At 31.0% G+C, this 24801-nt stretch overlaps 2 protein-coding genes and 1 long non-coding RNA gene across 3 annotated transcripts in view; 1 reads left to right on the top strand and 2 right to left on the bottom strand.

Annotated features, from left to right (window-relative positions):
• Positions 1-6920, bottom strand: part of LOC126742867 (uncharacterized) — a 67224-nt gene extending 60304 nt beyond the window's left edge. Inside the window, exon 1 of the mRNA XM_050449706.1 lies at positions 6727-6920. Coding sequence (XP_050305663.1) covers positions 6727-6856 — 130 coding nt within the window. The 5' untranslated portion in view covers positions 6857-6920. The remainder of the gene's footprint in view (positions 1-6726) is intronic.
• A 1760-nt stretch (positions 6921-8680) lies between these two features.
• Positions 8681-10276, top strand: LOC126743259 (uncharacterized). Its single transcript, XR_007662825.1, has 2 exons — positions 8681-9009; positions 9705-10276. It is a non-coding gene; the product is annotated as an uncharacterized LOC126743259 (long non-coding RNA).
• LOC126743258 (uncharacterized) lies at positions 9809-12427 on the bottom strand. The gene is made up of 2 exons (XM_050450260.1): positions 12260-12427; positions 9809-10276 (listed from the first exon to the last, which is right to left on the bottom strand). The coding sequence occupies exons 1-2, from the start codon at positions 12269-12271 to the stop codon at positions 9890-9892; spliced, it is 399 nt and encodes a 132-aa protein (XP_050306217.1). The 5' UTR covers positions 12272-12427; the 3' UTR covers positions 9809-9889.
• Between the last annotated feature and the right edge of the window lie 12374 nt (positions 12428-24801).

Here is a 24801-nt window from a genome sequence, read left to right as displayed (position 1 = left end):
TATTAAACTTTGCGCAAATTCTAACAATTTTTGACGAAGTTATAAATATTCTTGTACTGAAAGTCCAAAAAAACTGGGAAATTGTTACCATCATCTTTGACGGCCTGTAAAAAGTTCTCCAGTTTTACCATTAACTTAAAATTAATTTTTTAACAAAAAGTGAAGTTTTCTTAATGGTTTGATTAAACATTGCGTAAACTCTAACAATTTTTGACGAAGTTTTAAATATTCTTGTACTGAAAGTCCAAAAAAACTGGGAAATTGTTATCATCGTCTTTGACGGCCTGTAAAAAGTTCTCCAATTATACCATCAACTTGAAATATATTTTTTAATAAAAAGTGAAGTTTTCTTAACGGTTCGGTGAAACTTTGAGTAAATTCTAACAATTTTTGACGAAGTTATAAATAATCTTGTACCGAAGGTCCAAAAAAACTGGGAAATTGTTACCATCATCTTTGACAGCCTGTAAAAAGTTCTTCAGTTGTATCATTAACTTAAAATATATTTTTTATTAAAAAGTGAAGTTTTCTCAATGGTTTCATTAAACTTTGCGTAAATTCTAACAATTTTTGACGAAGTTGTAAATATTTTTGTACCAAAGGTCTAAAAAAACTGGGAAATTGTTACCATCATCTTTGACAGCCTGTAAAAAGTTCTTCAGTTGTATCATTAACTTAAAATATATTTTTTAATAAAAAGTGAAGTTTTCTTAATGGTTTCATTAAACTTTGCGTAAATTCTAACAATTTTTGACGAAGTTATAAATATTCTTGTACTGAAAGTCCAAAAAAACTGGGAAATTGTTACCATCGTCTTTGACGGCCTGTAAAAAGTTCTCCAATTATACCATCAACTTGAAATATATTTTTTAATAAAAAGTGAAGTTTTCTTAACGGTTCGGTGAAACTTTGAGTAAATTCTAACAATTTTTGACGAAGTTATAAATAATCTTGTACCGAAGGTCCAAAAAAACTGGGAAATTGTTACCATCATCTTTGACAGCCTGTAAAAAGTTCTTCAGTTGTATCATTAACTTAAAATATATTTTTTATTAAAAAGTGAAGTTTTCTCAATGGTTTCATTAAACTTTGCGTAAATTCTAACAATTTTTGACGAAGTTGTAAATATTTTTGTACCAAAGGTCTAAAAAAACTGGGAAATTGTTACCATCATCTTTGACAGCCTGTAAAAAGTTCTTCAGTTGTATCATTAACTTAAAATATATTTTTTAATAAAAAGTGAAGTTTTCTTAATGGTTTCATTAAACTTTGCGTAAATTCTAACAATTTTTGACGAAGTTATAAATATTCTTGTACTGAAAGTCCAAAAAAACTGGGAAATTGTTACCATCGTCTTTGACGGCCTGTAAAAAGTTCTCCAATTATACCATCAACTTGAAATATATTTTTTAATAAAAAGTGAAGTTTTCTTAACGGTTCGGTGAAACTTTGAGTAAATTCTAACAATTTTTGACGAAGTTATAAATAATCTTGTACCGAAGGTCCAAAAAAACTGGGAAATTGTTACCATCATCTTTGACAGCCTGTAAAAAGTTCTTCAGTTGTATCATTAACTTAAAATATATTTTTTATTAAAAAGTGAAGTTTTCTCAATGGTTTCATTAAACTTTGCGTAAATTCTAACAATTTTTGACGAAGTTGTAAATATTTTTGTACCAAAGGTCTAAAAAAACTGGGAAATTGTTACCATCATCTTTGACAGCCTGTAAAAAGTTCTTCAGTTGTATCATTAACTTAAAATATATTTTTTAATAAAAAGTGAAGTTTTCTTAATGGTTTCATTAAACTTTGCGTAAATTCTAACAATTTTTGACGAAGTTATAAATATTCTTGTACTGAAAGTCCAAAAAAACTGGGAAATTGTTACCATCATCTTTGACGGCCTGTAAAAAGTTCTCCAGTTGTACCATCAACTTAAAATATATTTTTTAATAAAAAGTGAAGTTTTCTTAACGGTTTGATTAAACTTTGCGTAAATTCTAACAATTTTTGACGAAGTTATAAATATTCTTGTACCGAAGGTCCAAAAAAACGGAGAAATTGTTACCATCATCTTTGAGGGCCTATAAAAAGTTGTCCAGTTGTACCATTAACTTGAAATATATTTTTTAATAAAGAGTGAAGTTTTCTCAATGGTTTGATTAAACTTTGCGTAAATTCTAACAATTTTTGACGACGTTATAAATATTCTTGTACTGAAAGTCCAAAAAAACTGGGAAATTGTTACCATCATCTTTGACGGCCTGTAAAGATAAGTTGTAAAGATAAGTTGGAGTTTCTTACTCTTTCTCTCTCTTAGAGAATTAAATACACTCAATTGCCTGAAATAGTAACAAAAAATCTTAGGCAAATGAGTTAGAATTTTTTACTCTCTTCTCTCTCTGTCATGTAATCTAATGCACTCCTCAATAAGTTCAAAGTGCCTGGAATAGTTAAAAAATTCTCAGAGAAATAAGATGCAAAATTTGTTTAAAGAGCGTATAGTAATCTAGAGAGTTAAAATTATATCACTCCAGTAAAATATACATATAATCGAGGAATGAAGTTTTTTTTTTAAATGCTATACAAAATACAGGTTTATCTATTAACAAAAAATGAAATATTGCGAATTGAAGATTTGTGTATAATTTTAAGATACCTATCGATCAATAGGAGGTAGTCTTCTTAACTCGGAGTAGGAATTTTATTAAAAAGTCTTAATTATCAGCATTTCAAAATATTGAAAAAAGGTATAGGCCTCTAATAAAATGGCCAGGGTACATAGATCAAACATTTTAATACAGAATTCAGATTTGATTTATTCTACTCGTATTTTTGACAGTTTCTCTGAGTTCTGATCTTACCAAAGTTTCTCTTTATTTTTTGTCTACAATACAAAGGCAATCCTGACGGAATTTTTTCACTGTTGCCGAAAGGATTTTCCAAATATCTTCAATAATTATCAAAAATTTGGACTACTGGGACTTGAATTATTCCCTAGTCTAAGAGAGCAGGCTTAGTTGGAATGATTTTCAAAATTTCTGCGGGAAAATCTTCAAACAGTCCTAAAAATCACAAATTTTAACATTTGGAATAACGGGACTTGAGATATGGCCTATTCTTTAATAGACAAGGAAATTAACATGTTCTTAGCAAATTGATGACAAGAAGGGAAGAGTAATTGACATGCAGGCAGCACATCGAACCGCGGTTGTTGCCAATCAAAATTTCATAAGCAAAAAAAATACCTTAAGCAACTTCAAAGTTTTTGTATTATTATTAAAAATGCGCCTATTTGTAAGTTTGATTTAATAAAATTTAGTGACCATAAAAAATATGTCATGGCAACGGCGCGGTTTAGTGTGCTGTTCAGATGCCTTCCCAAGCCTGAATCCACATTAATACGTGATTGATATCAGCCAATAACAGACTCGATTTTGGGTTTCTTATTGGCTGATAGCAATCACGTGGTCCCAACGGATCCGTAATTACGAATCAATGTGGATTCAGGCTAAGTAATAAGATTAGTGTAAAACAAGTAAAGAGGATTAAGAATGTGGCGTAGCCTTGTAGGCAGCACAATGAACCATTGCTGTCAACTGTTCAAGATTTCTATCACTAAGGAGTCAAGAGAAGTGTGCTAATTGTTTAGGAAATTATTGTTGATTGTACCAGGTTGAACCTTCAACTTCCATAAAAGGTTTTTCTCAATTTTCTGGAACACAGTTAGACTTAAAAATTATTTATCTGTTGCATCTGATGCGCATGAACATTCCAATTAATATTTATTTTAAATTTTTTTTTCACCAACCAATAGTTTTTCAGAAAAAAAATAAAAATTAATATTATGAACATTTTAGCATGGGTTTTTTGAGTAAAACTTTTTAGGAAAATTGGGTTTTAAGTGAACCTTTTTCAAAAATCTTTGATGAGACTCTTTTGAAGTTTTTGGAGCGATTAATTAAAAAAAAATTCTCAATATTTTTTTACAAAATTTTCCTAAAAATTTTCCATTTTTTCAAAAACCCTTCATAACTTCTTTATTTTGAGATTTCTAAATAAATATTAGTGCTTATCATTTGTTCTATTTTTGATTAGGATTCCACTGCTAGAAGAAGCAAATTTTCCATATTTCCAATAGTTTTAGAGAAAACTAGAAAAAACTCTTTTCCCAATTTGCTGAAAAAATGTAAAATTTAAAAAAGACATTTCTATTGCATCTATTGCCCACTGATATTCCAAACAACTTTTGTTTTATCAATTCTTTTCTCCATTCAGTAGTTTTCTAGAAAAAAAATAAGATTATGGACATTTTTCGATGGTACGTGTAAGAAGCACAAGTAACGAAAAAGTTAAAAAAAAAATTCCACATAAAATAATAATACATATTAAATCCCCATTAGATTTTTTTTATCATTAGGACCCACTGTATTGTAATTTTTGTCTAGCAAAATGCCTTGTATAGACCACTGTGTCGCATGAATATGATAATCGGTAAATTCTAAAACTTCAAAACTTTGACGAATTATCACGGTTAAAAGAAGACGATTTGGTAAACGATATGCATATATTCGGATTCTTCAGAGTCTCTTAAATAATTTCATACCAATTTCAGAAAGTTCTGAGCTATTTTAAGCATTTAATCAATGAAATTAAGAAGCAAGTCCGAGCCGATTCGTCCACTTTGACGCCATGTTGTCAAAACCGCCGTAAAAGTCGCCATTAAAATCGCGCGTAGACGTCAAAATCGACCATTTTCAAACGATGTTTTAGGGTATAAAAAAAGGTTTTTACCTTATGATTTGTACATGGAAAAATAGTATAAAGCCTTAGGAACAGATTAACATCAATTCTGGACCGATTCCAATCGGTTTTAGTAGTTAAATTTCGATTATTAAAAGGTTCTTTTTTTCGGCGAAGATCGCCGTTTTCGTTGCTATGGAGACGCGCACTCCCTATACTTTTACATTGGATGCTGGACCACTTACTTATTCGACCATGAGGACTCTTACCGGGGTGTTGACGGTAAGATTGCTTCGTTGTAGCGGCTTATTTTTTGGGGTTTTTCGTAAATAACAGCGTGTTGCGGAAAAATGGTAATATTTGAAGAAAAAGGGTTTTTAGTGGATTGTAGCCAGATAGTTTCCGGTTGTCTCAGGAAAAAAATGGTTTTCGTAGAAGTCATAAGTATGCCGGTATTAAGCGTGAAAAACAAAAAAAGGTGTAGAGAAAAAACTATTCTACGTAGAAGGGAAAATAGAAAAAATCGGTCAAAAAACGGCTCAAAAATGCGTTCATATTTGTTAACACTGCTCACCCTGTATATTACCTAGCGACAAGAGTAATACCTCTATTTAATCCTAAAGGATTAAACTTTCAAACGGTGTAAACAAAAAAAATATTAAAAAAAAAAATTGTAGTAGAAAAAAAACATTTCTCTAAAAATTCACTTTTTTTTCGGAAAAAAAATTGAAACTCGTTTATCTCAGAAGCAGTCTCTTTCTGAAAAGAATAGTTTAAATAAAGAAGAAAGCTACGTTTATGTAGAAAAGCGCTGTTTTGTCCGCATTATCTAAAACATTATAATTTAAGTCCGCGAGGTACCGCGCAAAAAGTTCAAATTTAATTCACAGAAAAAATTCCACTTCTCAAGGGTTTATCTTAAAAAGCGCCCTTTAGGAGCAGCCTCCTATAGAGGCCTTTGACGTCAATGAGTTTCAGAAAATTTGGCTCAGTCAGTTTTCCGCAAACTGCTGTTTCGCGAAAAAAGTAGAAACATTTTTTTTTCACAATCTCGTAGTCTCATCCTTCGCACCTCTTTGGATTTTTGGGAAAATTAAGTATAACTTTTTTTTGGTAATTTAAAAAAATTATAAGACTCTTTTAAAGCTTTTGGACTAACTTATTAATTTCCAAGGAAAAATATTTTTTTTCAAAAATCTTTCATAACTCTTTTATTTTGTGACTTTGTATTCATTTTTCATTATGAATACAATGCTCACAGAAAATTTTCAATATTTCCGTTAATTTTAAAAAAATTTGGAACAACTGTTGGATGTAAAAATGGGATTTTTGTCTCTTTGACTGGCATATTTGTGCAAAGAATTGGGCAGGAAACCCTGGAATTTTTATAGAAATTTCTCCCAGAAATTAAGTGAGTCTGCACACTCACCTTGACGATCACTTCTTAACACTAAAACCCTCGAATCACTTGGAATTTTCAGCACTAAGTGCCTTAGTGCTCTATATGCTTTTTAAAGAAGATCCGTATACATAATAAAAAAAGGTAATCGGTGCTTCGTGTCAAATATACCTACTACCACCTTCTTTCCCATTAAACATTGGTCCTGCCACGAATCGGATCTAGCTACTCTTGATTTTTTTACGAAAAAAAGCCCCTGAAGAGTGAAATAAGTTAATTAAATTTTGTACTTTTTAAAAAATTGTACTACGCAATTTTTCCTATCGACATATTGCGATCGATCTACATGATGTCTGCTTTAAAAAAATATAACTTTGACAAATATGATAATTTTTTTATTAGAATTAGTAGATGAGGTACTTTTTCAATTTTGTACCTTAAGCCACTACCTAATGCGATCGTAATTTAACTCTTACAACAAAGAGGTCGGTATTACACTAAACCATTTACTACTTAAGCAAAAAAAGAATAATTCTGTTCCTCCTTTACTACTATTAACATTGAAAGAATCGAGAGTGACTTACTATGTGCATTAACCCGAGCCAACCTCATCATTTGGTCCCTCTTCCTCCTCACGTACTGCCTGATCAGTACCGCCAACGTGATCACCACCATCAACAAGATCACGAATCCCAACTCGTCCCTTCTGTCCATCGTGATGACGGGATCTTCTTCACATTTCACTCACACGCACCAACTATGATCCGATATTTCGACTTGCTTGTGTGAATTTCTATGATCTGATTAGATTGCGAGTTTGAAGAGAATAAATATTTGATATTCGTTAAATAAATTGCGCGATTAAATTATTTTCTGTTTTTTTTTTGCTATAAAGGGTGTTCGTGACGAGCTGTTGAGAGGATAGAGTTTAATGGGTTTTATTGTGACGTGGGATGATCAATAATTATTTAAATAAGTTAGCGTTCGCGTGTCAATTGTTACGACAATCGTGATGATCAGTTGCTATATTTAGTGTATTTGTGAATAGAATATATGAGGAATATTTTTAGACTGTGCCACTGTATTGAATGTTTTTTTTAAGTGTTATTATTTTTCAAGTTTTGGTCAGCACTAAGCAGGTCGTCTCTAGTTTATAAGGTCTGATGATGCTTTATTAGCGAAACATGTAAACTTCGTGACATATATATGAGATGTTTTGAGACCGAGGCTTGGAATTTTTATTTTTTTTACTTACGCCGGTCTCTTTAGGGTAATGGACGAGTTCTTTCAAGTTTTGAAAAGTTTAAGGTGGATTTAAGGATACTAGCTAAATAAAAAATAATAGAGGAGAGTTTTGACCTCTAAATCATCCATAAATCATCTACGATCGCTATGAAATTATGCCTCTTGTCTGGATTTGGATTAAAGACGTTGGAAAAGTAACAATTCGAGATAATCCAGAATGTTCCTGGAAGGTGAGATGCGGTAGAAAGTGAAAAAGTGGACTTTTAACCTCTAAATCGGTATAAATGTCTATCTGACATCCAGAATTCATCTACGATCGCTATGAAATTATGCTTCTCGTCTGTATTTGGATTAAACACGTTGGAAAAGTAATATTTCCGGATGATCCAGAATGCTCCTGGAAGGTGAGATGCGGTAGAAAGTGAAAAAGTGGACTTTTAATCTCTAAATCGGTATAAATGTCTATCTGACATCCAGAATTCATCTACGATTGCTATGAAATTATGCTTCTCGTCTGTATTTGGATTAAACACGTTGGAAAAGTAATATTTCCGGATGATCCAGAATGCTCCTGGAAGGTGAGATGCGGTAGAAAGTGAAAAAGTGGACTTTTAACCTCTAAATCGGTATAAATGTCTATCTGACATCCAGAATTCATCTACGATCGCTATGAAATTATGCCTCTCGTCTGTATTTGGATTAAACACGATGGAAAAGTAACAATTCCAGATGATCCAGAATGCTCCTGGAAGGTGAGATGCGGTAGAAATTGAAAAAGTGGACTTTTAACCCTTAAATCGACATATATGTTTATATGACATCCAGAAATCATTTACGATCGCTTTGAAATTATGCCTCTCGTCTGTACTTGGATTAAATACGTTGGAAAAGTAACATTTCCAGGCAATCCAGAATGTTCCTGGAAGGTGAGATGCGGTAGAATGTGAAAAAGTGGACTTTTAACCCTTAAATCGACATAAATGTTTATCTGACATCCAGAATTCATCTACGATCGCTATGAAATTATGCCTCTCGTCTGTATTTGGATTAAACACGGTGGAAAAGTAACATTTCCGGATGATCCAGAATGCTCCTGGAAGGTGAGATGCGGTAGAAAGTGAAAAAGTGGACTTTTAACCTCTAAATCGGTATAAATGTCTATCTGACATCCAGAATTCATCTACGATCGCTATGAAATTATGCTTCTCGTCTGTATTTGGATTAAACACGTTGGAAAAGTTATATTTCCGGATGATCCAGAATGCTCCTGGAAGGTGAGATGCGGTAGAAAGTGAAAAAGTGGACTTTTAACCTCTAAATCGGTATAAATGTCTATCTGACATCCAGAATTCATCTACGATCGCTATAAAATTATGCCTCTCGTCTGTATTTGGATTAAACACGTTGGAAAAGTAACAATTCCAGATGATCCAGAATGTTCCTGGACGGTGAGATGCGGTAGAAAGTGAAAAAGTGGACTTTTAACCTCTAAATCGGTATAAATGTCTATCTGACATCCAGAATTCATCTACGATCGCTATGAAATTATGCCTCTCGTCTGTATTTGGATTAAACACGTTGGAAAAGTAACAATTCCAGATGATCCAGAATGTTCCTGGAAGGTGAGATGCGGTAGAAAGTGAAAAAGTGGACTTTTAACCCCTAAATCGGCATAAATGTTTATCTGACATCCAGAAATCAGTTACGATCGCTATAAAAATATGCCTTTCGTTTGAATTTGGATTAAATACGTTGAAAACGTAATATTTCCAGACGATCCTGAATGTTTTTGGAAAGTGAGATGCGGTAGAAAGTGAAAAAGTGGACTTTTAACCCTTAAATCGACATATATGTTTATATGACATCCAGAAATCATTTACGATCGCTATGAAATTATGCCTCTCGTCTGTATTTGGATTAAACACGTTGGAAAAGTAACAATTCCAGTTGATCCAGAATGTTCCTGGAAGGTGAGATGCGGTAGAAAGTGAAAAAGTGGCCTTTAACCTCTAAATCGGTATAAATGTCTACCTGACATCCAGAAATCATCTACGATCGCTATGAAATTACGCCTCTCGTCTGTACTTGGATTAAATACGTTGGAAAATAAACATTTCCAGGCAATCCAGAATGTTCTTGGAAGGTGAGATGCGGTAGAAATTGAAAAAGTGGACTTTTAACCCTTAAATCGACATATATGTTTATATGACATCCAGAAATCATTTACGATCGCTATGAAATTATGCCTCTCATCTGTATTTGGATTAAACACGTTGGAAAAGTAACAATTCCAGTTGATCCAGAATGTTCCTGGAAGGTGAGATGCGGTAGAATGTGAAAAAATTGACATTTGACCACTAAATCGACATAAATATTCGATCGACATTTCCTCGTTTAACAGTTTGAAAAAAAAAACACCAATTTCTTCATTTTCCTATTTATTTCCCTAAGATCATCACATTATTATAACTAAAAAAAGACTATTTACAAGCCGATCCGTCTCTACCACAAATGATGCCCCAACGCGATGGGAGCAATCTTGGGAGCATAACTGATAATGGGAGCGTGAGCGGCATAAATGGGCGCGGCGGCTTTGATTATGGGAGCGTGCAGGATCGGTTTCGCTCCGATAATATGCGGTCCGATTCCCTTAGTTATTAACGGTCCGGTGATAATGGGAGCGCCGTAACTCCTCACCAGGGGCACAGGGGGTGCTTCGAACACTTTGGTCACCACTGGACCCCCATGGATTATGGGGGTGGCGTAGCTCTTGTCGTATAATGGGGCGGCATGGACGAGGGCGGGCGCGTGCTCCAGTTCCAGGAGTCCACGTTTTTGTTTTTCTGCCGGTTGGGCTGTGGCGAGGGCTATTAAAGCACTCAAAACGATCTAAAATATGCAGTTCAGTTTTATAATAGAGATATTATGATGCCAAGAATGTACAATATATATAAAAGCTCTATCGTAACAGTTATAGGCAACTATGAGTGTAGTATAATTGAACTAGAACCGTATATCAACATTATTTTGAATTTGACTATCTAATCTATTAATAGTATATATGAAGGGGTGATTCTAGTTGACGGTTGTTGCTAGCCAAATTGAAAATATTGAAAGTAACTATATTTATGGAGATATAACTAGGGATTTCAAAGCTAATTTAGATAAACATGTAGAGGTATTGAAGAAATCATTTTGCACTTTTCAAGGTCTCCATATTATGTCTGTTATGCTCAAAGTCAAAAAGGCCCTATTTATTTTAGATATTTCTTTCAATCTGATGTTTAAAGCACTCATAATAAGAATACCAAATGACATTTGCATATTCTAAGATGTTTCTTAGAAATGAAAAATAAAGTTGCCTTAAACAATGAGGGATTGTGAAGTCCCTAGTATTTTGCATAATAAAATTTAAACTTAAAGCCTCTACTTGGTACATCTTCTATATGAGCTTTAAATGTCAATTGGGCATCAAATATTACTGCCAGAAGTTACTATTTTGCATAGACTAGGGATAAGTTATTGAAGATGGCTTTCTAGTATAGGTAAGAACAAAAGATCCTTGAGGTTTTTCAGATGTAGGTTTAAAGGCAAAATATTTACTTGTAAGGGGTTTCATGCTATGCTGACGATCTCAGGGATATGACTTTCAAAAATTAAGTTATTATGCAGTCCATACTTTTCACACATTGTAAATGAATCGAATGCTTTTAGGAAATCTGTATAATAAATCACATCTATCTGACCACGTTAATTTAGAACATTTCAAATGTTTTGGATTATTTGCATTAAAAACACACAAGCAATTGTAAACAATTGTTTACAAAAATAAGGTAAGGGTAAGGTTAATGGAAAATAGTTTTTTGCAGACAATAATTATCTAAGAAACAATGTTTTTTAAGAAAAATATCATTGTGCTACTATTAAAATTTGAAATGAACTTTTAGAGTCTTTAGCGTCCTCTATCTTGAGCAATTATTGATGTACAGTGACAAACACAGGTAGTAATTGTAGACAACGTTTTGGCAATTTTTCTTTAAATTGAGTAGTTTTCGTAAGAAATAGAATCCAAAAAATTTTTTGAGTTAATCAAAAGTTATCCATCAAAATGTTGTTTTTTAGGCTTTTCATATGGATCATTAATTTTTAGCAAAGTATTAAGATTTCGCCTATTTTTCCTAAAAAAGAGTTACAGTTATAGATGCAGCCTAATAGATTTTTTCTCTCTATTACTTAACGTTAACGTAAAAAAAAGTACCTCCACTCTTTTTTAAAACACGACGCATTTACAGGGTTTATTACGTCTACGGTTACGTGCTAACGTTAATTCATCTGTCTACTATTAAAGCAATTGTTGGTACAGATAAACTTGTCAATTAAAATCCACGTAAAACGAGTTTTAAAATCTGTCGAAATATGCATGAAATATGATGTTGTCAAACAAAGTCGCGTGCTAATGAAAATTGATTACCAAGTCTCTACGGGAAATTTCTTTTAGTTACCGCAAGAATCCTTATTTGGAAAATGCGAGTGTGTTTTGTGGTGTTATTTTGTAAATGGTCGTAAATCCACAAGTTGGTATTCTATATTGAGTCATAGTTTTTTTCTAAAAGTATTTAATGCCGTTAGTATCATAGATATAGTTTTTGAGAAAATTATTGACTTCAACTTGACTGAGTAACTTAGAGAGTTTTGGTTAAGGTTATTAAGGAACTATAGGGAACATATTTTGAATGCAATACAGTTTATTTCATTAAAATAGGTCAAACAGTATCTCCTTTAATTAAAGTTAAATGAGAAAAAAATAGAGTGTTAGTTTATGAAAACCCCACTGGCCCAGTGGCTTTAATTTTTAATAAAACAATTACTTACAAAACTCCTCATTATTAAAATGGCACGCGAAGAAACTGGAATAACTATTGTACAATAACAATTCAGTTAATGTGATTTTACTATTGGTTTTTGCTCACTTATATACAGTTAAAGTGGCGGTAGGGTGAGAGACCAGTTCTTTGTTAAACGGTTCTACTATATAGTAATATAGAAGAATTTTTTTTCATAGTGCAAAATGCCGGTATGCTGCATTCGGAACTGGATTAGCCGCTTCGCGGGTATGAGATGACGGTTTTGATGTAGTGCATTATTAGTTTTAATAGTACAAGGGTCCATATATAGTTTCAGGTTATTTGATGACAAAAAAAACATTGCTTTTTGTCCCTAAATATGCATTAATTAATAGAAGCTAACTAACAGGAGTAGATTTAAGGATAAAAAATGTCTTATACTCTATTTCCTTTTTGGTGAGGGCACAATGCCTTATTATTTATGCAGAAGTCGCATAAATATAGGGTGAGTCTTCCATTTTTCTACATGTAACAAAATGATAAACCAGGCTGTTTTTACCAATTTTAAGTGGACAAGTCCTGTATAGTCTCAAATACAATAGGTCGTAAAATTCGGAACAATGGTTTCGAGTTCATTTTTATGACAAACGGGTTGCCAGTGTCGTCCCGACTATGGATATTGATTTTAATTTTTAAGTTAAATTATGTAATATTATCTGTTATGAAAAATTTATAAATAATGTTGGATTTTATCTATTATCTTTTAGAAAAAGTATGGTTGGTAGGTATAACCTATATTTATTAAATTAACAAGAAACATTTCTTAAAAGCGGAAAAGCCTCATTATAAAACTATGGCAAATAAAATGAAATATAAAAATTTGATTAATACCGCAATTTGATTGTTTTTTAAATGTTTAAAAAATTGTTGTAAAATTTCAATTTTTTAATACCAACCAATAAAAAATGCAATTCTCCAAACATATCTTGTCATTTATAAGAAAGGTACATAAATATAAGGATCTTTTAATTTATTAACCATATTTACATATATTACAATAAAAATATTTAGGAATCACACATTTCATTACTCTCATCGCTTTCATCCGAATCAAACATTCTCACTGTTATAACTAAGGGTTCGACAGTTTCTTCTAGAGGAATATCGAGGGTCGACATCTTTTCTTCTTCTTTTATAGCATGATTCACAGCATTGCTCCAGTTTTCTTGGGTAACGTTATCCACTGCTGCTTTCAGAAGTTCTCTCACATCTTTCAATTTAAAGGTTTTATTATTTCTAGCCACAAATCCTTTTACTTGAGCCCAAATTAACTCAAGGTGGCAAACGAAGTACAGTTATATTGTGTTGTTTTGCCATTTCGTCAACAACGTGTCTTTTATATTTTGATTTATTTTCTGTAACTATTATCAGAAGCTCTGCTTTTACCGCGTCATCTCCAAAAGGTATTTCTTTTTCGGTAAGCCAGTTTGTTATTTCCCCTTTTCGCCAGCAGGATGATGGTAATTTTTCTATTAATCTTGAATGGTAGCTGGCATTGTCCATAACAATAATTGAATTTTCGGGAATTGACTTGATCATTTCGGAAAAATAATCTTCAAAAACATCAGCGTTCATTTCTTCGTGGTAATCCATAGTTGACTTCGATTTGAATTCAAACAGACCGTCATTTAAAAATCCTTTATAGCTCCCAATATGTGTAATTATTAATCTGTGGCTCTTACCAGAAGGAGACTTGAAGCCAGTCGATAAACCTTCTAAAAAAGCCTGGCGGGAGCTTCCAACATTTTTATCCTGCCAGCACTTGCTCACTGTGTAGCCTTCGTTAAGCCAGGTTTCATCCAAATAATAAATGTTTCTTCCTTCCTTTCGATACTCCTTAATTTGCCTTAAATACTTTCTTCTCCAACAGACTATTTCTTCTTTATCTATTAAAATAGATTTTCTATTTTGCTTTTGCCAAGAAAATTGTAATTCGTGTAAAATTTTCCATAATTTTTTTCTTCCCATTTCTGGTACATTTCGTCTTCTTTTATAAGTGTCAAAATTTTGTCGATAGTTGGGATTTCATTCTTTAAATAAAATGAATGTACTGTCCTAATGATCTGCTTTGCAGTTTTCTTTACACTCTTCTTAGGCAAGTTCTCACAGTTTTCACTTTTTCTGTCACTAAGAAGTCTGTAAATTGTTGCTTTACTTATGCCTGTCATATTGGCACATGTAGAAACTAGATTTCTAACAGTACTTAGAGGCATTTGATGCACAAGTGCATCATGTACGTTTACTATAAAATCTAAAATACCTTTACACACTACGGGGCTAAACTTTAACATTCTTACAACAAATGCGCAACAATACTGAAAAATAAATTAAGTTTTTAGGATATATCTACATTATATACCATAAAATATAACTACCTGTTTGCATTTAAGATTGCACAATTTAGGTACCTATAATACTTATACCTCCATATTTACCTACCTAGACAATATCTACTTATAAGGGTTAAAAAGAACTTGTTCATTAGGTACTTAAGTAATTCAAAGAATTTATGGCTAAAATTGGCCTATTTCTTGCACTATTAAGTAAACCCAACAAATGAAAACATTCAGGTCTTAATGTACTTGAAAAGTGGGACGCCAATGGTTTACGACCGTTTTATGGCTATCGACCCTTTCGTGTGCTCCTACGGATTAAGAAATGGACTATAGAAAATGTATAAGATTTTTCTTAAATTTGAAGTCTCAAAGAGATAAAGGCTCTCCAGTTTTTCAAATATTGTAAATACAGGTATAGATTCTACGATTTTTTAAATTCAAAATAGAATTGCTATTTAAATAGAAAGTAAAAGAATTTCTCAATGGTATTTTTAATGCAAAACGCGTAAAGCAATTTTGGATAGAGTAATCAGTAAAAAATACCTAAATATTATTTAATATTAAATGGTAAATAGTATACACCACTGTCAAAATACACGCCCAAATTTTTGACCTCATTTTAGTAAATGTCTACTACTACAGAAACCTCAGCAGTTTATTTTTCTCACAACCCAGTATCATTATTGGATTGAGTGCAATTTTCATAGCGATACGCCTTCTGTCCGAAAAATATAACAACGTTTTTTCACGTTTTACTCGAAAACCTTAAGGCTATGTGAGAAACGTATAGATACAAAAACTATAGATTTTTTTACACCTATAATTTTCTTAAAAAGCATTTTTTTTCAGACAATTTTTTTTGCAAAAAAAAACGTTTTTCACTAAGGCAACACTTAGCCCCCCACCCACCCTACACAACTTACCAGTAAGAAATTATTTTCAAAAATTATTGTTTTCCAAAATAATACGCATGAATAACAGTTGGTTTCGCGGTTAATATCTAATCTAATAACACAGTTTATTTACTTAAATTTTATATAATTTCATATATGTATTTTAATAAACATTTAATACAAAAACCGTGCTATTAAATTGGATATTATAGACGAAAAACAGTGATTTTTTAAAAGAATATCTCACTGGACAAATGTTATGGGGTGGGTGGGGGGTAAGGGTTATGTTGATGAAAAACAGAAAATATATTTTGCAAAAAATATATATTCAATATTTAATTTAATAACACTGTTTATTTAATTTTGATATAATTCTTTATATAAATATTTAGTATAAAAATAGCGTTATAAGATTAGATAATATGGACGAAAAACAGTGATTTTTCAAAAGAATTTCATCAAATATTTGACTTATAGTAATCGAGGTTAAAAACTAGATCCGTGTTCATTTTTTAAATGCCGAAATGTTGTTCCTTTTGTAAACCCGATAGTATTATATTCTACAGTTTATTAAATATACCTTGACCATATATGATTAACAAATATACCAAAAGTTAACGAAAAAATCGTTGAATAAACATATATCTAACGATTATAATATATAATGTGCAGCGTGGATAATGCATTTCTCCAAAAATTATGTTCATAGTATCAGCTCAACTCATTAGATAGAGTATCTACATTTTTTATTTGAAATTCGACTCTTATTTTGAACCTGAATATTGACTTAAAGATGCAGTTTATTCTAAATTTAAAAACAGAATCTAAATTCAAAAACCTAGTATTTAAACCAACTTTGACATTTTACAAACTGAATAAAAAGTACTGCTCCATATTATGTTCTCTTAGCTCCGGGTAACAGCTGAATTATATTTTTAGATTTTGCATTAAAATTATAATGTCCTTACATACTAACTTGACAATTAAAGTCATTCTTTTTGCTAGAGGTTTTGCTTAAGATTATTATAGGGATAGGGTTACTTTTGTGTTAAAAAGGAAACCTGATATAAGACTATTGCTGACTTACATGACATATTATTATTAGGAACGTTATTCATAGTAATTAAAGTGTAATTTTTGTAAAATAAATAAAAATATCATTGAAAGAAGTTGAATACGATAACTCGCTTAAATAAGATTAGGACTAATTGCATCAGTTTGATCCCCTTTATTAGAATCAAGAAAACCTGGAAAAAAAATATAGGGAACATATACGAGAAAAGGAGCTCCGAATACAATCCGATTGAGATTTGTGTCATCCAGTAAAAAGTAATCAATTTTTTTTAAATCCTAATTAAACCGAAATTAACCTATAGAAAGATTTTCGGGTGAAAAAGAAGGATACAGTTGGAAATTAACCGCATATTGCCCTAATGTTAAGTGTTTTACACACAAATGTCATGTAACATGTAAAGACAAAAGCAATAGATCAGAAATTGAACTTTACTAGATACAGCCCAATATGCCCAAATTCGTTGGTGAATAATTTTCTTCCAAAATTTAAAGATACTAATGACAATATACTTTTACGTATGAACTCTTTAAATTCGTTTAGAAGAGTTTTATAATTTGCCTTTTTCTAGATTGTAGGAGGAAAATTGTATAAAATGCAACTGTTTGTAACATTATGTAATGGCTTCAAACAAAAAAGTTTAATCAAAGATGTAATGGATATCGATGTTATAGACAGGAGACACTTTATTAGCAGATTTTTCTTGATTAATTTAATGATCAAATCAGATTTTTGGCACCAGTTTTCAATGGTAAGTTAAATACAATTAAGCATTAAAAATTACAACTCGAACAAAATAAATAATTATTCTAATATGTCTAAAGTAATGTAAATATTTTTTCCCAATAATAAAGTATGTACATAAAAAATATTGGAAAAATCACCGTTTTTTGTCCATATTATCCAATCTAATAACACTGTTTTTATACTAACTATTTATATATAAAATTATATCAAGTTTAAATAAAACGAATTATTAAATTAATTATTGAACATATATTTTCTGCAAAAACATTGTTTTTCATCAACAGAACCTTTACCCCCCCCACCAACCCCAAAAGTTTGCGCAGTAAGAAATTCTTTTGAAAAATCACCGTTTTTCGTCCATAATATCCAATCTAATAGCACTGTTTTTGTATTAAATATTTATTAATATACATATATATAATTATCAGATTTAAATAAACAAATTGTGTCATTTGATTAAATATTAACGAAGAAACCAGCCGTTATTCATGCTTATTATTTTGGAAAACAATGATTTTTAAAAACAATTTCTTACTGGTAAGCTGTGTGGGGTGGGCGGGGGGCTAAGGGTAGGATTAATGAAAAGCGTTTTTTTTTGCATAAAATAATTACCTGAAAAAAAATGCTTTCTAAGAAAATTATAGGTGATAAAAAAATCCAGTTTTTAGTCAATTTTTTTAGTACCCTCAATGGTTCCCCTATAGACAGAAAATTACCTTAAAAATCAAGATAATTGCATGAATATGATACTCTTTGCTTGCTAATTTTTCAAGTAAAATTTAATGAAAAATTCAATTTTTTGGTACTATAAATAAATCTGTAATAACCGTAAAATTAAAAATAACTCAAAATAAACACGTCGACGTGATACTCATTTTCAGCTTATTTTACCTGATTAATTTAATGGTGAAATCATGTTTTCGGTACCATCAATGGTTCTTCCGGAATTCCAAGATCTTAGAAATTTATCAAGATGATCATGAAAAATTCAATAAAAAATTAGTTCTGTGCTACCGTCTATGGTTCTTTAAAAACTGTAAAATATAAAATAAATAAAAATTAACCAATGGAAAAAGTACTCTGTTTCAGGTAATTTTTCTTGACGAATTTAATTCTAAAATAATTTTTTTTGTACCATCAATCGTTCTTCTGAAATCTGTCAACATGACACTGTTTTCCTTGTAGGAAAAATTCAATCAAAAAATGAGTTTTGTGGTATGATCTATGGTTCCTTAAAAACTGTGAAATATAAAATAAATCAAAATAAATAGATTGAAATGGTACTCTTTATTAGCTAAGCTTTTCTTGACGAATTTTATGGTAAAATCATTTTTTTGGTACCATCAAGGGTTCTCCTAGAACTCAACAAAATTTTCTTAAAAATTAAGATAAATCCATCGACGTGGCACTAATTTTTCAGCTAATTTAGCAGATAATCACCAAAATGTGAAACATCGCTTAATAAAATTTGATTTGAAGCAGTAGAACTCAATTGATAAATTTTATTTCACTGCTGGATTTCTTAAGACGCTTAAAGTTTTGTACTTATAAACATCTTCAGGTGATTGGTATAAGACTATATTTTGTTTAATTTTGCACCAAACAAATAAAAAGGAAAATTGGTAAGTACCTGAACCAATTGTAATCATTTCTGTATCTAAGAACTAACAACATGTATAAATGATTTTAGAAAAGAATTTGTATAAATGAGGATAAGGGTTGCTGCGAAGATATATATAGACTATATTTTAGAAAAGAACCAACTTGCAGTTTTAACAGAAAGGTACCATCGATAAGGTAACTCATGCTATTTTACTCATCTATCATTCGACACATATGTATGTATTAATAATATTTTTCCCATTTAAACGATACGCACGCAACGCACGTATTACCACATAGCAAGATCTCAATTATTTGCCCCTATTGAACGTCACATTCTTTAACTAAAAAGGGAACAACGTCGTTATCTTCATCCAACATCTCGGCTATTATGCGGAATGTGCGTTAACTTGAAATAAATTAAATCATATTTTTACGGCATAAAATCGCGTTTAGATCTTATTTATTGCGTTATGTTGGTTTTTAAGCTGTTACTTGGGTGCGCCCCGTTGAGATTCTTATGGACGTTTACTTTGTGATGCAATTTATAATGAACAGAAACAAATATCGTAAGATGGGGTTTATTGACTCAAAATGGGTTAAAGGAAGTTTTCAAATAGCAGACGAGAATCGTCAATTAGTAACGATTTGTGGACCTAATGAGTCATTTTTTGAGCTCTTGGTGCGTTCAACAATCAATAAAAATCAGTGTCAAGATATGTGCTTTTTTTACCTCTTTACGTGAGTTATATCCGTGAGAAACTCTTTATAGCAAAATTAGCACAGTTTTTATAATTTACATTAAACCCTTAGTATAAATTGTATATTTAATAATAAAGAGTTATGATGGTGACTGTAATAAATTAAATAAATTTAATAATCGTTATGAAGACTTTATACATAAGAATGCGAATGATAATGAATTCAACTAATAATGATGCTTTAATACTTTTCGGATTATAGAGATCTGGAGGTCGATAACTTTGGAGGTCGATATCTCGGCTTATATGGGCACTGTCTAGAAAGTTCCAACGGTTTTGTCTTAGTTTTGTCTTTTTGAATCCAACGAGGCCTTCCGCAAGGTCGTAGCTCTTATATTAGCCGAGATATCGCATTTTTAGAGCCCATTTTAGGGCTCAAACACGAGATCGAAAAATGACTTTTTCTGAATTTTTAAAGTGCTCTCATTCCTTTAGTTTCTATCGAATCCTGTTATAACCCGGTGTTTTCGTAATCTAGGTGATTAGAATAAGACGCTGGTATACTTAGATCAATTTTGAAAAAAAATAGTTTTTTGTGAAAAAATTTGATACGGGGAGGTATACCTGAAAAATGAAAAATCCCAAACTTTGGAGGTCAATAGCTAGGCTTCTATGAACACTATTAGGAAAATTCCAACGGTTTTGTCTTAGTTTTGTCTTTCTAAATCCAACGAGGCCTTCCGCAAGGTCGTAGCTCTTATATTAGCCGAGATATCGCATTTTTAGAGCCCATTTTAGGGCTCAAACACGAGATCGAAAAATGACTTTTTCTGAATTTTTAAAGTGCTCTCATTCCTTTAGTTTCTATCGAATCCTGTTATAACCCGGTGTTTTCGTAATCTAGGTGATTAGAATAAGACGCTGGTATACTTAGATCAATTTTGAAAAAAAATAGTTTTTTGTGAAAAAATTTGATACGGGGAGGTATACCCGAAAAATGAAAAATCCCAAACTTTGGAGGTCGATATCTCAGCTTCTATGGGTCCTATCGGGAAAATTCCAACTTAGTTTTGTCTTAGTTTTGTCTTTTTGAATCTAACGAGGCCTTCCGCAAGGTCGTAGCTCTTATATTAGCCGAGATATCGCATTTTTAGAGCCCATTTTAGGGCTCAAACACGAGATCGAAAAATGACCTTTTCTGAATTTTTAAAGTGCTCTCATTCCTTTAGTTCTGCTCGAATCCTGTTATAATCCAGTGTTTTTATAATCTAGATAATCAGAATAAGACGCTGGTATATTTAGTTTAATTTCGAAAAAAATCAATTTTTTGTGGGAAAAATTCGATACGGCGAGTTATGTCCCGAAAAATGAAAAATCCCAAACTTTGGAGGTCGATATCTCAGCTTCTATGGGTCCTATCGGGAAAATTCCAACGGTTTTGTTTTAGTTTTGTCTTTTTGAATCCAACAAGACCATCCGCAAGGTCGTAGCTTTTACGATAGCCGAGATATGGCATTTTTGATGCCCATTTTTGGCCTCAAAAACGGACGTCGAAAACGACTTTTTCAGGATTTTCAAAGTGCTCTCATTCCCTTAGTTCTGCTCGGATCCTGTTATGACCCGGTGTTTTCGTAATCTAGGTGACCCAAATAAGACGCTGGTATAATTAGTTTGATTTCGAAAAAAATCAATTTTTGGTGAAAAAATTCGATACGGGGGGGTATACCCGAAAAATGAAAAATCCCAAACTTTGGAGGTCAATATTTAGGCTTCTATGGACACTATCGGGAAAATTCCAACGGTTTTGTTTTAGTTTTGTCTTTCTGAATCCAACGAGACCTTCGGCAAGGTCGTAGCTCTTATATTAGCCGAGATATCGCATTTTTAGGGCCCATTTTTGGGCTCAAAAACGAATTGAAGAATGACTTTTTTCCGATTTTTCAAAGTGCTCTCAATTCTTTAGTTCTGATCGATTTTGTTTTAATCCGGTGTTTTCGTTATGTCGACGCTTCAATTTTGACTAAGCCACCTTTCTAAACAATATATACTAAGCACACTATTCTTCATTACGTATGCATAATTATTACAAAACATGTTAATAAAGAAAAATCTTTAAACCCTATAAATTTCATCAGGTCTTACCCATAATTATCCACTAAGAGCAGATTTAATCTAAAACTCTTAAGTTAAGGTTATATTAACTGAATTAATTAACCCAGGCAGTTGCAATTTTAATTAAAATGCCTGAAACTATGGTTGTACTGTGGCTCAACTGCCTGGAATGATAAAATAATTTAATTAAAACTTCATTATTGAATAAATATAATAGTGCAGAAATTGGAGTACAGTTTGAATTGATATGTTTAAATTTTATATAATCCATAGTACAATTGCCTGGAATTTTAAAATAATTTAACTTGAACTTAATTAATAAATAAATTTAATAGTCCAGGCTGTTGAAGTGCAATTTTAATTAAAATGTTTAAAATTTTAAAAAACTATGGTTTACTTGGAAGAAATTGTAAAATAATTGTAATTTATATGTCATTAATAAATTTATTAATTAGTCTGAGCAGTTAAGGTAAAATTTTGAGTAAAGTGCTTGAAATGTTAAAAAATCTATGGCACAACTTCCTGGAATTTTAGAATAATTTAATTGGAACTTAATTAATTAATAGATTTAATAATCCAGGCAGTTAAAATGCAATTTTAATTAAAATGCCTGAAACTATGGTTGTACTGTAGCTCAACTGCCTGGAATAATAAAATAATTTAATTTAAACTTCATTCTTGACAAATACAAATACAAATTTAATAGTGCAGAAGTTGGAGTACAGTTTGAATTAATATGTTTCATTAAAAAAAAATCCCTAGTACAATTGCCTGCATTAGTGGAGCTAGTTGAAGCGCAATTTTAATGAAAGTACCTGAAATGTTAAAAAATCTACGGCACAATTGCCTGGAATTTTAAAATTATTTAATTTGAACTTAATTAATAAATAAATTTAATAGTCCAGGCAGTTGAAGTGCAATTTTAATTAAAATATTTAAAATTTTGAAAAATCATGGTTTACTTGGAGGAAATTGTAAAATAATTCTAATTTATATGTCATTAATAAGTTTATTAATTAGTCTAGGCAGTTAAGGTAGAGTTTTAAGTAAAGTGCCTAAAATGTTAAAAGATCTATGGCACAACTGCCCGGAATTTTAAAATAATTTAATTTGAACTTAATTAATTAATAAATTTAATAGTCCAGGCAGTTGAGGTTATATTAACTAAATTAATTAACCCAGGCAGTTAATATGCAATTTTAATTAAAATGACTGAAACTATTGTTGTACTGTGGCTCAACTGCCTAGAATAATAAAATAATTTAATTTAAACTTTATTATTAAATAAATTTAATAGTCCAGGCAGTTAAAGTGCAATTTTAATTAAAATTTCTAAATTTTAAAAAACTATGGTTAACTTGGAAGAAATTTTAAAATAATTCTAATTTATATGTCATTAATAAGTTTATTAATTAATCTAGGCAGTTAAGGTAGAATTTTAAGTAAAGTGCCTAAAATGTTAAAAAATCTATGGCACAACTTCCTGGAATTTTAAAATAATTTAATTTGAACATAATTAATTAATAGATTTAATAGTCCAGGCAGTTGAGGTTATATTAACTAAATTAATTAATCCAGGCAGTTAAGATGCAATTTTAATTAAAATGCCTGAAACTATGGTTGTACTATGGCTCAACTGCCTGGAATGATAAAATAATTTAATTTAAACTTCATTCTTGACAAATACAAATACAAATTTAATAGTGCAGAAGTTGGAGTACAGTTTGAATTAATATAATTAAATTTTAAAAAATCCCTAGTACAATTGCCTGCATAAGTGGAGCTAGTTAAAGCGCAATTTTAATGAAAGTACCTGCAATGTTAAAAAATCTATAAGATAAATTTATTAAACCTTGAACCTAATGATAGAGCTAGAAGAGGGCTATTTAATATAGCAAGGAAAGTGTATAAATAATTATTTAGTACACGTAATGCAAATAAATAAATGTTTATTTCATAGAATTAGTGCAGATACCACCCTCAAGGCAGTTATAGTATTGAATTATTGAATAAACGTTCACCCATAAGCTACATAGTAATCAACATCAGATGTTGAGCATAGGTTCATAATTTTTTTATTCCAAGCATTTAATCATATCATTATTTTTAGACGACAAATGATAAATTTTAGGCTTTTTCCAGGTAGTTAAGCATAAAATCATGATTTTTATACAAGGAAATTGAGCATAGATGAAGCAATTAAGCAGGGATTTCATTTACATGATTTCTCTAGTCCAGGCTTTCCACCAAAGCTGAAAGTATAATTTTCTTATTTCAGACAATGATTTTTAAAAGCCATTGCATCATCATGCTCATTGCTAAAAAAATCATGATTCTGTGGCTAGAATATCGAAATTATGTATAATCTAAATATGCCTATAAAATTCTGAAAAGAAAAAAAAATTCATGCTTAACTGCCTAGAATAAGAAAATGTCCTGAAGTAATAAAATTGGATACTTTAAACTATTATTTATGCTACGTTCAACTCATTATTGGAAAACTTCTAATACTACTCATAAAAAAATAAGTACTTAAATATTCACGAAAGGAAAACTCAAACTCTACAAGAACCAACTCTAATTCACTTACCTATAAATTGTGAAATTAAAGTAAACGACAAAATCTATTCTAACAATATCCAACTAATAGAAGGATAACCCTTGATATTATCCAAGAATTTTATCAAAGATTATGACCTATAAAAGTCAAGACCTTACAATATCCCTAGGATAAGTCATAATAATCTTTAAGGCTTATACCAATTAAGATGACTAGCAAACCGATTACATCCAATTGAAGAAACTCCATCTGAATATAGCAGTGATCACCATCATTTTAACAATTATTGTAATATTAGTGGCTATTCAGAAGAAGAAGTCATTTCACAGTCATTTTTTGAGAACCAGAAATGGAGTAAACAAATTCCATTTTGTATATAAGTGCCGATAATTAGTATAGTCATCATATTTTTTTTATATAAACCTTTAATTTTAAGACTATGATGTACAACTTTGTATAGATTCTTAGTGTCTAACCTGTACTTCTT

The sequence above is a fragment of the Anthonomus grandis genome, chromosome 12 (assembly GCF_022605725.1).
Source record: "Anthonomus grandis grandis chromosome 12, icAntGran1.3, whole genome shotgun sequence".
Classification (NCBI taxonomy): domain Eukaryota; kingdom Metazoa; phylum Arthropoda; class Insecta; order Coleoptera; family Curculionidae; genus Anthonomus; species Anthonomus grandis.
This window is presented reverse-complemented; position numbering and strand designations above follow the sequence as displayed.